Source organism: Telmatherina bonti (genome assembly GCF_933228915.1).
Source record: "Telmatherina bonti genome assembly, chromosome: 24".
NCBI classification, from domain to species: Eukaryota; Metazoa; Chordata; class Actinopteri; order Atheriniformes; family Telmatherinidae; genus Telmatherina; species Telmatherina bonti.
This window is the reverse complement of record NC_136633.1, coordinates 24,023,950-24,039,239: the sequence shown is the minus strand read 5'-3', so window position 1 is coordinate 24,039,239 and position 15,290 is coordinate 24,023,950. Positions and strand designations below refer to the sequence as shown.

General features: G+C 38.3%; 1 protein-coding gene across 1 annotated transcript in view; it reads right to left on the bottom strand.

Moving 5' to 3' along the window:
- The window catches only part of LOC306773884 (gamma-aminobutyric acid receptor subunit beta-3-like), a gene marked incomplete at its 3' end in the record, with an annotated part of 90,953 nt that overhangs the window by 25,581 nt on the left and 50,082 nt on the right, over positions 1-15,290 (bottom strand). Inside the window, exons 5-7 of the mRNA XM_079263828.1 lie at positions 10,902-11,122; positions 4,293-4,375; positions 1,655-1,792 (exon numbers count right to left, since the gene is read on the bottom strand). Coding sequence (XP_079119954.1) covers positions 1,655-1,792; positions 4,293-4,375; positions 10,902-11,122 — 442 coding nt within the window. The remainder of the gene's footprint in view (positions 1-1,654; positions 1,793-4,292; positions 4,376-10,901; positions 11,123-15,290) is intronic.

The following is a 15,290-nucleotide window of genomic DNA, read 5'->3' as shown; positions in this document are numbered from 1 at the left end:
GGTTGTGTGGAAGCTCACCTGAAGCACATGACAATCTGACATATTGAGTTACTTAACTGATGGGTATGTATCCAATAAAAAGTTGTTAAGGGGATCTCTGCTACCACATAACTCAATTATTTTATGGTATTTAGTGTATGAACTTGTTTCTACACTACAGCCTCTTTGCGGAAATGTGCGGCATCTCTGCACATTGGCCATTATCCATTTGTTTGCCCCTCCAGACGCACTGAGCCTGTAAAAGTCAAGTGAACACAAGCAATAGAGTTCATACATATGACACTATTAGAGCTGCAACAGTACTTCGCTCAATATGACCTAATGACCTTATGACATAATTGCTGTTGAACTGGTGTGAAAACAAAGAAAGCACATCTTGCTGTTGATTGTACCAACAACAGGAATGCTTGGTTCTCTTGCTTAGAAACGTATAAAATGAAAAGAAGAAAAAAATTAGAAAACTACAATTCAGGCTCAGAAATGCAGATTTGTCTAGAGTCCTGAAGGATTTTTGGTACAAAGGATATCTGAGCAACTAGATTTTTAGCTGCCCTCAGACTCTGTTTTGGAAATTTTCCAGGAATGACATCCAATTTAAATATTAGGAAATCAAATTTCCAGCCAGTGTGGAGGAAATTTAACCCTTTTATTTCATGTCTTATTGTTTCTACTAAATCAATTTACAACTTAACAGTTAATAAAAGACACCAAACTGGTGTCGACTATTATTTGTGCCTCTAAGTATGCAAAATACTTCTGTAATAAATACACATCTCCTGTAATGTATAAAAGAGTGGTCATTCAGATGCCTTGTGGATATGTGTGACAGCTCTTAGTCTTAATAAACTTGAGTTTGATTTTTCTCATCGAGACTCACGATTAACAGCAGACATTAAAGTTTGTGGTCCTTTGATTCAGTAGGTTGGGAGCATCTTTGCTGGGACCAGTGGCCTTTGATATAAGGTTGTATTAGGTTGTAATACCCCCAAGATTAATGTTTTGTCTGGATGAAACAAACAGGGCTCTCGCTCTGAAGTCTTTAGGAAGTGGTGGCCTTTGCCTAGCAGACCCTAACTCAAGTCCCCTGGGCACCATCAGAGGTGCTCTGCTGAGAGACCTTGCGCAAGGCCCTTGACTCCTTACGATTGCTCCCTGAGCACTAAAACATGGCAGCTCAACTATGACTTTATGGCTTATTAATCACTATTTAGAGCTTTAACAGGGTCTTTAGGGCAATACCTTATCTTGTAACCAAGCCAGAGGATGCCATTCAGTTCAAACCATTCAGTCTAACAAATGTTATCTCAAAGGGTCAAGAACCACCTGATGATTTGCTTCGCGATTTACGCCATGTTTTGGTGAAGTGCCACTCTGGCATGCTTGCATCAACTGCAGCTACTTGAGGGACACTTCAAAGGCAGCTTATTTCCTCATTTCAACCCAATTAGAAGCACTGACAAACACAACTGTGGCTCTGAGGATTTAAGTCCAACCGATCAAGCTTTGGCACAGATATATCGGCTCCATAAACTGATTAAATTATCAGCTTCAAAACAGCCCAGTGCTTCATTGGTTTAATATCATAGAAAATATGGCAAGCAATTAACTCTACTGCTTGGGGAATTCCGCCAGAATGCTTCAATGCAGCATTTACCTGTGGAAAACACAACGTTTCTGGACACCAGTTTGTAATCGACAATGGAGAACTGTGGCAGCTCGATGCGTGTCACCCCCGTTACAGCTGTGTTGCCTCCTTTCCAGTAGAACTCGATGTCATCTGTGGTGTAGCCATCTGCAGAATAAGGAGCACACATACACCAAGGTGTAACCATCTGTCTAACCATCACAGGAGACCAAGATATGCAGCGTTGCTGATCATCCAACTGGGCTGTCATTCGGGAAGAGGAGAAAGACATGTTTGAAGTTTTTTCCAAGAGCCAGACGCTGCTTTGAAAAGCAAATCATCAAACAGTTTACTTCAGTTCAGGTCAATATCATTTCTATTAAGACTCGTACCTGATCAGCCAAATACAAGGATCATACAGTGTTGTATACCTAGCACTAAAGAATATACTTTAATTTAATTTACTTGGCACTCCATGGATGAATTAAAGTGTTAAAATGAAAACAATCTGACAATATCTGTAAAAATCCAACATAATATGTTTGTTATGGTGGTCTGATAAGAAATCTAACTGTTGGAGCCCTGAACTTATGCAATATTAAATAGCATACCCATGATTCATTAGCATATTTCTGCAACCTCTGTATCTATTTGAATATATCTGGCATCATCATGAAGAGCGATGAGATGAGTGTATGTATGTATGAGTGTATGAATAAATGAAGACAGCCCACAGCACAAAAAAACATTTTCAGGAAGAATACAGGTATCCATTTGGAAAGAAGCTCAAATCTTAATATATGTGACCGTTATCTAAGTAAAGAGAAATTTTAGAGGTTTTAGAACAGAGAGGACAGACAAGGTCTTCAATAAGGCCATTTTAGCATAGTTTGGTACAGTTTGGCCATTGGTGGATCTGAAGTGTTAGGTGTTTGATCACTATTTTTATATGAACAATACACCAGGAAACTACAGTTAATGGGATCATGATAGCTAGTAGTAAATACTTTACAAGGAGCTCCCTTTGGTAGTGGTGGTCTCAAAGTGTTCATTAAACCATTGAAATTTTCCTTTGGAATGAATTCAGAACCCCTATTGATAATTTATTGGCTTGGGATTGGACTGCTAAGACCCTCACCTCTATATAACACCATATCACCCATATGGTGCCTTCTGCAGGTGGAGGCTCCACAGGATGGCCGTCCGATGCAGCACCCTGTGCATAACCTTATGCCACAGGCAAATAACACACTACCAGGTGGTTGTAGATACTCCTATTCCCCCCCAAGGTTTGGCTCCAAGATGAACCCCTGATCTCTGTCTGGGTGCCTTGTTGGATTCATCACAAGGGATTTTGATTTGATCTTGGTATGCCTGGAGTAGAGGAGTTAGGTCAATGGATCGGTAATGCAAAGCTTTCTATCTCCCGCCTCTCTGCATCAAAGGGGAGCAGTCCAGGGAATTTTGGGTGTCTGGTCTGGATGTCCACCAGATGCCTCCAAGGTGAAGCATTTGGCTACATTCCACCATGCTGGAGAGCATATAGATTACTGGTCAAAAGTCTTCAGCATTTCTTCATTTATATATAATTGAACAGCCAATTTGTGAAAAAAACTTTTGAAAGTCCTCCAGAAAGCCTGTCAAACTATTTCTTGTTTGACAGACTTGAAAGATTAGATGAAAGTCTGTCCACTTGGAAGTTGTAAATAAACAAATAAGGAGTGTCTTAGGACTTTTAAACAGTAGTTTTTACCTCAGATGATTTGTGCCTTATTGTTTCATTAGCAGCTGGGGGAGATGTTGGTGGGGACAGAGGTCTGGTTATCCCAGTTCAGATGGTCTCAACCCAGGTTATTTCAGGTTAACAACTACATATTATATAAGTTATATTATACCCTTTAAATTGAATTTTCCAGTGTTTTACTATTACTTTTCCTTACTGGGATCCTCCACACTGGGAGCTATCAGGTTCACTGCTGCATTAATGACCCTTGTCTGGGGGGTTGGTGGCATCTTGCACTGCATACTAATGGTTGTGATGTTGGGAACAGAGGTGGCTAGGTTGGTAAGTGGGGGTGCTTTACCTGTCTGAGATTGTAGAAGATAATGATTTTATGCGTTTTGTTTTTAATTTGGTTGTGCTATATGCTTTGGTATGTGAATGCTTATTTTTATTTTGCTTAGTTGTTGGTATTTAGTTGTTATTGTTGTCTAAAGCACTTTGCACTGCTCTTTTGCATGAAAAGTGCTGTATCAACAAAATTTTGACTTGATTCGACAGATCTAAAAGATTTACCTAAGGTAGAAGTAAAAGTCCAGTAATGCGGGCATTTGTACATGTTATGAGCCTGATAATAAAAAATAAAAAAAAACCTTAAAATGGCATCAAGGTTGTCTGAAATTGGATGTGGAGTCAAAGTTAATGACAGAACCAAAAGCCCAAGCTCTAAACCAAATATCTGAGTGTTTTCTCCATTTGAATGACCCAAGTCGTCATAGGAGTATGATGCTAAGCTAATAGAAAGAACTCAGCAGTTTCTCCTGTTGGAAACCCAGTTAAATGCTACAGAACATAAAAGAACAGCCATGTGTAATATTGTTTTATTCATTTCACACATGAAAAGGCACTGAACGGTGAGCCCTAAAGGCATTAAGCCTCTCTACTCACAGCTCTCTATCTCCAGGGTGCAGTTCTGTTCGTCCAGTGGATACCTCCTGAGATCCATCATACACGCTGCTGTTGTAGTTATCCTGAGAAAAAGAAAACACAGATGGAAAGAAACAGACTTCAGAAACTTAAAGTGCAGTGAAATGCACACAGACAGGAAATGAGCTTGAAAGTAAAGCAAGACTCATTTCTAATGGAATTATAACAGCAATCCAGGTAAGGTGTTACCTAAAAGCATAAGGTACCACCACTGGGATTAGATTAAAGCATTAGGATAAAAGCACTTGACATCATCTATCATCTTTAAATGAAACTAAATATCTTTTTTTTTGTTTTGTTTTTGGTTGGTTTCATATTACTGGAGACTACTGGCATCTTAGAATAACATTGCTGCATCCTCTGACCCCACCTTCCCACATACATATGAACAAATTGTCAATATGACTGTATATCTGCATACATAAACCAAACTGTACATCACGGACAGACAACCAGGCCACATGTTTGTTTTAGTGCAAGTTCATACTAAAGCATATTAAGGCAACACATTTTGGCAGGGTCACAAGGAGGTTCCCCTATTGTTTATTGGATGTGCGAGCTCAAACGACCGATAATCAGACTGTTAAAATAAGCAGCAAAGTGAAATGCAAATTCAAAGTGATTTAGAAGAAGTCTGTCCTGATTAAAAGCCGGCTGCTTGGCAGTTAGCCACTGGATGTCTCCATTCAGTTAAGACTCAGATGAGGCAGTGGAAAGTCATTAGCTGATATTATTATACAGCTAAAATTACAGCAACATATGGAGCTTTCAAAACACAGATGTATGGTAATAATGATGAAACACAACAGATAATAAATCATGCAGATAATTTTACCAAGACTCACCTTGGCTTATGGTGGTTACAAAACTTTCGGAACGCTTGTTCAACATTGGGTCATTGCAATTTTGATTTTGTTTTAAAACCTAAAGTGTTTAGATCTAGATGTGAGGCTTGTTTCTAACTAAAATAATTCTTCCACCTTTTATAAACACTCTAAAGTTGCTCAATGAGACCGGAAAACTGCTCATAATCAAACATACTGCTGAATATGCATCTTTAGGCAGCTGGCTGAGGAGTCCCAGTGGTAATATTCACATTCATTGGCTGTGTGAAACATTTAAATAAATGACTATGTAATATGGAAAAGTGGAAAAACCCCACGAGTCAAAAAAACCGTCACTATGTTATGATGGAATTTCTCTCTGTACCTTCCTTGCAGAAAAACTACTCCATGTATTTGTTTTGTAAGATTGGACTACCATAATTCCTTTTTGATAAAGCTTCTAGTTAGGGTTGGCTTGGCTGGCCGTTAGCCATCCGTTTAGTTATGCTACTATAGGCTTAGACTGCTGGCAGAGGTCCCATGATGCACTGAACACTCCCCTCCATTTCCCTCTGTTTACTCTCTATCTCTATGCATAAATACATTAAATTATTTTTGCCATTAACTTGTGTCTTTCTTTTTCTTTCTCAGCAGGTATTTCTGGCTTTGAATTATGGTGCTATTGTCCACCCTTTTCCGACATCTCAACAAAAGGCTGCGTAGCCTGAGCCTGGTTTTGCAGAAGTTTTCCTTCCTGTAAAAGGAGAGTTAATTGGACTACAAATGGATTGGACTGGATTGGGCTGTATGTGAAAAGTGCTTTGAGAATACTTTAGCTTTGTCAATTAAATTCAAAAGCTGAATTGGACTGAACTGAGCTCAACCAAAGCGAAGTGATCCGAACCAAATTGAACTGAATTGAAATTATGTTGCTTCAGGTCAGTTTTTTTTGCATTGGTAGTCTCTTTAAAACAAGTTAATACTGCTATGTTGAGCCTGCTAGCTCCTGTTAGCTAGTATTAACAAAAATGTCAAAGTCATAGTCTACATTAAAGAAAGTACTATAATTATTGAAAGAATTCGATACTAAATATAACACATACAGAATGAAAAGCTGTAATTTGAAATGGCAAACAAAGTTTGAAATAGAGATTAGATAGCAAAGCTTAAAAAGCTTGCTAGTTAGCTAAATTCAAGCGTTGTCTCAGGGTGCATTCACATCAGGATAGTCCCCTAGACTTTACGATTGGGGACTCGGCTGAGTCACGCTGCACTTTGGGCAAAAACGATGAGCCTTTACAATAATATATCCCATTTCCCACCAAAGGTGGCGCTAAACTAGTATTTAGCAAAAGAGAGAACAAGACCCGCGTGAAGAAGAAAACTGACTAACTGCAAGTTAAAATAGTGCATGAAACTATCGCTGTTTGGTTTTTTTTTTGGTTTTTTTTTTATTATCTTATGCAAGTATACTGCTGAAATACACTGCAACAATACTCAGTATGAACAACAGACAAGGCAGAGGACTCTTGACGCGATCGCTATGTATTTACCCACAATGCAATGCCACATCAAATGGAGGAAGTGACTTTTTGTACCTCAGAAATTTATATTAGTTTAAAGTGTAATAAATTGTGAGGAATATTCGACAATCCTTAAGTTTGTCTCTGCTAACACAAACGAGAACAAGCTAGTAGGGCTGGGCGATTAATTGGATTTTAATCTCAATTACGATCTGGGTTTTCAACAATCATAAAAATAAAAGGGTGTGATTATTTTTCTCTTTGGAGTTTCCTCTCCTGCTGTCTTCAGTTGCTAATCGAGCATCACTGGAGCATCACAGCCAGTTTCATTCAGACACTGTTGCCAACTTGGCAAGTTTCTTGCTAAATCTGGCAACTTCTTTTGTATTAAAAGCGACTAGCGACAAATCTCGCGATTTTTACTGGAGTTATTAGAGATTTTTCTGGTATTTTGGCGACTGACTTGAAGGCACATATTGTTCTGCAGTTACTGTAACGAACGAGCACGTCCTAAAGCACTCCCAGGCGGCCAGTCTCAGTCGGCTCCAGCTGCAGGTCAATGTAGAATAACTGCAGTAGGTTGTGGAAGTTCACAACAACGTAGTTTATACCATTGTCAGTGACAAATGGCTGCATTATTTTCATATACATAGTTCGGCGAGTTAAACACTGCAATATCCCTCTGTGACGGGGCATTACCATAGCAACGAATTAATCAGCTCGTTCAAATCAGCTGTCTTTTAACAGGTGAATGAGAGAAATGCGATGTAGCCAGACAACGGTTGTTTGGCATAAAACGTACATCGAGGCCAGCATAAAATAGTTCCTATATAAGCAGTAAAAGCGGATTAGACAACCCGGAACCGTGCATTAGATGGTTATAATGCACGACACAGTCGAGAACACCACGACGTGCAGCGTTGTTTAAAAATACTTGATAATTGTTAATAAAATCGTGATTATAATTTATGTCAAAATCGAGCAGCCTTACAAGCTAGCAGTCAGTTTGCTGAACTGATGCTCATGTAGCTAAAAATTGTTTAATTTCATGGTTATGAAAAGTAATATCAAGTAAGATGTGGGACATTGCAGACTTTTTAAGAGTAGTATTTATAAATACTGTAGTTAAATGAAACTTTCCTATAATTTAATAGCCTTTCATTATTTTATAACAACACTACACCTTATAGAGTGAATTTTTAATGCTATGATAACAATCTGTTTTCAGCAATATACCCAACTTTACCTGACATTTATTTATGTAACAGCTCATATCACAAACACCAGCCACACATCTCCCTCTTCCTTTGATCTCTGGGAAGCACTGCAAGGTCTAAAAGTAGCCCACAAGGCTAAATGCTCTGAACTCCACTTGCATAATCAAGCATGGCTGTTTGACTTTTAAGTATGAACGCTGACAGATGCTAATGCAAGTATGCAAGTACACATTCAAATAAAAAGACACACACACACATGCGTGCACATGCACACACTTTTTGCTTTGCCCTAATAATTCAAAGCTTGCATCCATATTCATAGGTCACAAACACTCCTCTGAACCTGCCTGACGAAAAGATCAATGGAACATTCAAAACAAGGCCTACTTGAAACAAATATCAAACGACAGCTGGAAGCTGAAGTTTGCATTGTGCATCATGTCTAACCCGTTCTTGGTTATTTTTCCACTGTGCCCTTGAGCATGAAACGTATTTCTCTCGTTGCTCAGTGGGCTGTAGCAGAGGACTGCTAGTTTCTTAGATTACATTATGGCTTTTAAACACATAGATTTGTCCTGATACTGGAGAACTTTTTGACCCTGAACCCCTTATTTTGCTGCCTGATGCAGGATAAGCGTATAATTTACCAGATGAGGTGTTAGTCAGAATTTTCAACAGATCCAATGAAATAACCAAGACAAATTAATCACTTCAGACTGACTTATTTGTGAAACTCGTCCAAAACATCTACATCTAAACTGTGATTTTGTTTTTTTTTCCCTTTCTGTTCATATTATAAGAATTTTTTGTCTCCAAAATGGTGACCAGTAGATTGTAAACATCATACATGTAAACTCAGAAAATTTTGGGAAAAATATCAATTTTTTGGCAGTAGCAGTAGGAAGCTTTGTTGAACTCCTTTCACTTTTGCCTTGACCTCCATTTATAACCAGGTCCAGATCCAGCTAAACTTTCACCTCAGCCCTCAATCAAGCTGCACTGCAAAAATAGCATCCTCCTCCTCTTCATCAGTCAGGCCAGGGCTCTTTATCCATCAGCATAATTTTAACCAACCGCATCCGGCTGGGAACAGGGATTGCAATCACTTATTAAACCAGATACTAGTGTTCATGTTCTTGTTTTTTGACAATACCATCAACTAAAATTTGATAGGAAGATGTAAACAGTGGAGCAACCCTTCCAAAGACAACTCACTTTGTTCTGAGAGGCATTGTAAGCTAACGTCAACTACATAAAAAATGGCACAAAATGTAGATTTTACACAGTATTTTGAAACATCATACTCCAAAAACTAACATATTAAAGGCTTATAAGAAATGTATCACACCAGTGAACCCTGTTGCAGTGAAAAGCTTGCAGGATTGTTCAGATTAAACTGTCAGATTAAGTCTGAGGAGGGACTGAATGATGTAGCCTGATCAATAATATATGCTAGGATAACATTATAGGCTACAGTATGACTCCCATCTGCTGGTGAGCGAGTTCCAGCTCATGCCATCAGACTGGAGATTTAGGGTCCTGAGGTTACTATGCGCTTCAGGAACAGCTTTGTTCTTTCCAAACAAGACTAGCACTTTAATCTCAGACTGGGATCAACTCCTATTTGTGTTTTTTTTTATTCATGATTGTTCGCATTCCATGGGCTTTTACCTTTAGTATATAATTAATATATTCTATCAATTTATTTTTTAATACATTTGATGTTTTTTAAAGTATTTAAACATGCACGTTCTGGCCCTAGATAAGATGACTGTTTTGTTTTTTTTTTTTAATAATTGTGCATTTGTATTTTTGTGTTTCTTAGTGCGTTTTCTTTTTGTACAAAGATGGCCTCTCTTTTACTGCAAATCCAATCTCTGTCCGGTATCAATAAAATCATCATGAACCTTCAATCTTTACTAAACTTGAAGTAAAAAAAAAAAAAAGAAAAAAAAGCTGTCCATTGATACAATCAAAGTAATTCCTGATGATAATATTTAAAGACCCAAACTGCTCAAGATCTGGTCCTGCTTCTCTTGTTGAGTCCTACTGAAAACTAAACCGGCCAGGACCAATATGGCGGCACTGTTGACATACTAAGCGGGAACCGATGCAAAATGATTTGATGATACAACATTCTATGTAACATAAAGTTACCAAGGATATTATATTGTTGACAAATAAGGAGAATTTAAAAAAACTGACGTCCACACATTAAATGTCGTGGAGGGTGAAAAAAAACCATGCTGTGATCATGATCGTGATTGATGAACATTTTATTGTGAAGACGTCCCCACTTTTCCTGAAAGGTTCATCCCTTCCATGCCCACCTACCCTTTAACCCCCTTAACCAGCCGGTCCGTCATTCGCCTACTGGTCTGTCAGTAGTACTGAAATATGGTATCAATGCTATACTATGGTATCAATGAAGGTATTAATGCTTTTCTGATAGTATAATAATAATAATATAAATTAACTGGCTTTAAATAAGTTTCTCTTCAGGGACACACAAACAAAAACAAACTTTTTTTGCAAAAGCCTATTTTTCTTCAGAACGGGCCTTAACCAGCGGGCCCCACTGGTTAGGGGTTAAAATGAAATATATGGATGGATGGATGGATGGATTCATTCATTCATTCATTTTTCGAACTGTTTAGTCTGATTAAGGGTCGCAGGAAAGCTGGAGCCTATCCCAGCAATCTTTGAGCAAGAGGCAGGGTACACCCTGGACAGGTTGCCAGTCTATCACAGTCACACAAATACAATTTTGCTTTATTTGACAAAAATATCACCTCAGATAAATCTCTTCAAGCCCATTCATTGTGATCCAGTCCGAGTTTATACAATACCATACATAGAAAATAATAATGTAGCTAAGGAAAACAAATGTCACATCTGGACTCAAAATGGTCAAGTTTTGCCAAAAAAGCAACACGTTTGACTAGATTTACAATACACATAAGACTAAAATCCAACCCACAAAGTAATTCCCAGTAAAGAACATACCTGAGTCCGTAAAGAACGGTTCCGTCAGGATGCAGGCGGATCATGCGGTTTTTCACCGTCACCCCGTGGACGAAAGACTTCTTGTCATTGAGGAAGTAGGTGTCAGGGACCCAGAGCTGGTCAGCAACCCTGTTGTCCAGAGTCAAGTTTAGGGGTATTCCTACATAAGCTAGACGCTTGTCCCTCCAGTACTGCTGGAAATACATGGTCAGTGTGTAGTCCTGCAGATAAGATGAAAAAAAACACATTTAATACATCATGTTGAGTCTACAAATCCTTCACCCAAAAGGCTGCAGCAGCCATTGAAAAGCATCGTTAAAGGCTGTGAAGTATTCCCTGCTGTTTGTGCTACGAATATTTATGACATGACACAGCATCCTACAAGCTGGATGGGGTGTAGGCCAACTGGTTCACAGACTGCAGCCAAATTCTTTGCAGGGCCTTTACACTCCCTTTTGGAAATACAGTAACTCATACAGTAATGGGCCACCGTACATCAATGTGTGGGAAGGTTGACTCATCTTACTGCAGCTTTTGTAAAAAAAAAATTTTCCATGAAAAAGTTTCCACCTGCTATTCAACGAATTTCTCTCCCTCGTTTTATGCCCAGTGATTCACAAAGTTCATCTGAAGCTTTTAAAAAAAAACTGATTTCATGTCACATAAAAAGGCTGATGCTGTGAATTGCTGTCAGTTTGTCTCCAATGGCAGGTTTCTTTCTACTTAAATTATATCTGATGTTACTTTCTCTCCATTCAGGAAGAAGGAAAATTTGTGCTTTTAGTGACACTTTACTGTGCAATCCTTAAAGGTCGTAGCTAATTTGTTAGTCTAATAGATATTTTCCCATTATTCACATACAATCAAAATCGAAAGTACTGCATCGTAACGGCTTTACTGCTGTGTGTAAAAGCTTTTGTTAGTTTCCCCAGTTGTTGATGCATTAGCATTAATTTAAAGTCATATTTTTAGCCTTTAAAAGATCATATTTAACATACTTAATTTTCCTAATAAAATATTCAGTTGCTAAGTATTTAAATGCGCCATGTTCAGTCAAGTTAATCAGCTGAGTCAAAGGTTTTTCTCAATGGACGTGGCAGCTATTAACAAGCATTTAACAGATTCCAGGGATAATTTTCTAATTTCACCGGCTTCATGGCAGTTTTTCACTACAGTGAACCCATCCTGGCCAAAACCTCATAAAAAAGAAAAACACAACGTAAATGAAGAACTGCTTCACAATAATTAATTTATTCGTTTTCTGTCTATGGACCTCAAGCCGTTTACTCAGGCGTAGTCGAGGCCTATAAATGTGAAATTTCTATCCTTCCCTGTTACTGCTACTGCTTACTATTTGGCCATAGTGAGAAAGTCTCTATAAATGGTGTCTGTCACAAGTGCTGCTAATGATAGGTTGCTATTCTAATACTGTGTGGTTTCATTAGCTCAGCGTCTGTTTTGCTGTGAAAAAGTATCAATAACCATGTTCCATAAAAAAAAGGAATACATTGGAAGTAAATTTAATACTAGAGACAATATTGGCAAAACCACCTTCATCTAAGATCTAGTAGCTCAATAAATCAGCTGAGAGTAAAATGCTGTCAATGCTGCCCTTCAGTTGTGACAAGGGCCAATATGGTGGCGCCATTGCCATACGAATGTTCCAGTATTCCACAAGGGGGCGCTTTGCAAAAGTCAGACGGAACACAGTTGCTGAATTTGTAGGATTTAAATAGGGCTGAGCGATATGGCCAAAATCTCATACCCTGATTTAGCTAATATTATATCCCCGTAACGATATAAAATTTTTTGTGTCATTTTGTGTCGGTCATCACTTATGTGTCAGATGTGCTTGGCAACGGCAGCAGTGATCTGCTTCCATCTGGGGGAACTATGGCCGTATGGCGTTCCACAGGGAAATGCCTGTTGCAGTGTTTGCATCTTGACGCTCCTTTTGCAGTTTTTGCTTGTTTACTTGTGCAGGTGATAAAATGAGTTAGCTGTGTCAGTGTTTGTTGTTGGGACAGTGAGCTAGTCTGTTGTCGGTTCCATGTCGGTCTTTTTATATCTAAACCGCATCCATGTGACAGAAGCTTCCCCTCTTTTATGAACAAGCTCATCAGTTTGGGTCGGCTGGTCATCTTTTAGTGAATTATCCTGCTCTGATACGCATCTGCTACCGTCTTTCTCCATGTTTGTTTTTATATTGAAACGTGCATGCCGTAAAGCACATCTTGTTGTAATATAATGCAGTTAAACGCCTTATCGTGGCGTAAACGATAGAGCCTCATTTGGCAAACAAAACAAACAAGTTAGTAGTTTGTTAATTTTATGATCATGGCAGAAAAATGAAAGTGGCCAAATCATAGATAGAACTTGAGAAACCCCAAACCGCTCACGCCAAGTGTAGCTCCACACTTGAACCATGGTCAAATCCGTAGGTACTCCTCTACGAATTATTATAAAGAAAAAAACTTAAAATTTGATGCAGAATACAGATAGAGTGACAGAAAATTAAATTAAAATTTAAAACAATTATTATTAATAAATAACAAATAGACAAATAATAGTGCCTTATAACTACAAAACAAATTAAAAGAATTTAAAAAACAAATGAAAAAAGAAAAAACACTAGAATAAAATAAAATCAAATATTAAATGAAAGATTGAGAAATAACGTATGAACAGTGTATAATAAATTAAAATATAAATATAGCAAAAACTGAATTAAAATAAAAAAAATTAGGAGTGGACAAAAAGATAAAGACTTGAACAGAATATAATACAATTAACTATGAAATAACAAATTAATTAAATGAATAAATAAATATGACAAAACAAAAACTGAGTTTTCTTTTTGCATCTCTGATTTCCATTTTTGCTGACGTTTATGTAGCCCGCAGTCACTATGTACAGTTCTGAAACTGATCAAACAAACAGCAATATCTTCCTGAGCTTTGAAAGCACTTAATAAATTATAGTTTCCATGTCTACTTTATGCTTTGTTTAACTCACTATTATTTTAACTATTTAACCTACAAGATTAATGGTAATTAATCTTTAAACATTTATTGACATCTCTAATTTGGAGATTCTGACGTCTCTTGGATCCCTTTATATAACGAACCCTTGCCATCTGGCACCAAAGTCTAGCCAATTGGCGTTCGTACGGTTGTGTAAGTAAATGTTTTGGTTTTCTACTGATTAAAGTAATATTTGACCAGAACAGGAGGTGCACCAGAAGACAGAGGCCCTCCCTCCTTCTTTCCACATCACATAATCCACTTACCCAAGCCAACAGTCTCTCTCTCTATCTATTTCTGTTTCTCTCTGTTTGCACCTCGCTCTTTATCTGCTTCTTTCTCTCGGGGCAATGCCATGATCCCCCCTCCGCCCGCTGTGGCGTTGAAATGAAACCAGGCTGCACCAAGCTGGTGCTGGTAAAGGCACACATGTTCCTGTGGCGCTGCAGTATTTCAGCTTCGCACCCAACAGAAACCAAAAAAAAAAAAAAAAAGAGAGATTAAAATGGCCACTGCGATGAGCACCGCTTCCCCAAAAAATGTTGATGTGCGACGGAAGCTGTTACATAACTGAAGTAGTTATTTGTCTCATTGCAGAGCCTGGAATACTGTGTTACTAATGCTTCCAAAACGAGAGGTTTTGCATTTTCATGAGGTAAAAAAGAGGGGGGGAAAGGCATGATGCAAATTCAAGCAACCTTCTGAATGTTTTTTTTTTCCCCCAGTGCTTCATATCGGGTAATATTTTGGTTAGCACCCAAAAATGCGAAGTGGAAGATCTTAGTCAGCACAGGATCCAGATTGGTCACACAGCATGACAAGGAAAGCAGATTGGCACTAATCCATAAACGTATAGTGATGGAAACATGGCACGTTTGGTAGCCTGCAGCCCCCAAACACTGCCCAGTCGTGATAATTATAAACCATGTGGGAGAAAATGTCTGGTTTCACTGTAGGAGCTGCTTTTGTAGGACGACCATTATCATCCAATGCAAATCATCCTCTTTCTACCCTCTTTAAACAAAGGCTTTTGCATTAAATACACACCACATTATAGGATTCGTTGGCAGCTATTTTTCATCCTAAAGTAAAGTTGGCTTTCTATGAGTGCATGGCTTCATACGAACGTACTACAAGCACACAACTCAGCATGTGTGATATGTTCCCCATTCAGTGTAGATTAAGCTGAAAATCCACGCTGGAAGAAAAACGGCGGTAAAATCTTAGTATTGTCTGAGCATGCTCAACATTGCTGAATTCTTTTGTCAAATATCGTAAAAACGAACAAATAAATTCATTTAGACTCTCTTTAGAGCCTCTTGTACAGGAGAGAAATGGGAATACAGGAGTAGGAAGCGGCCATCTA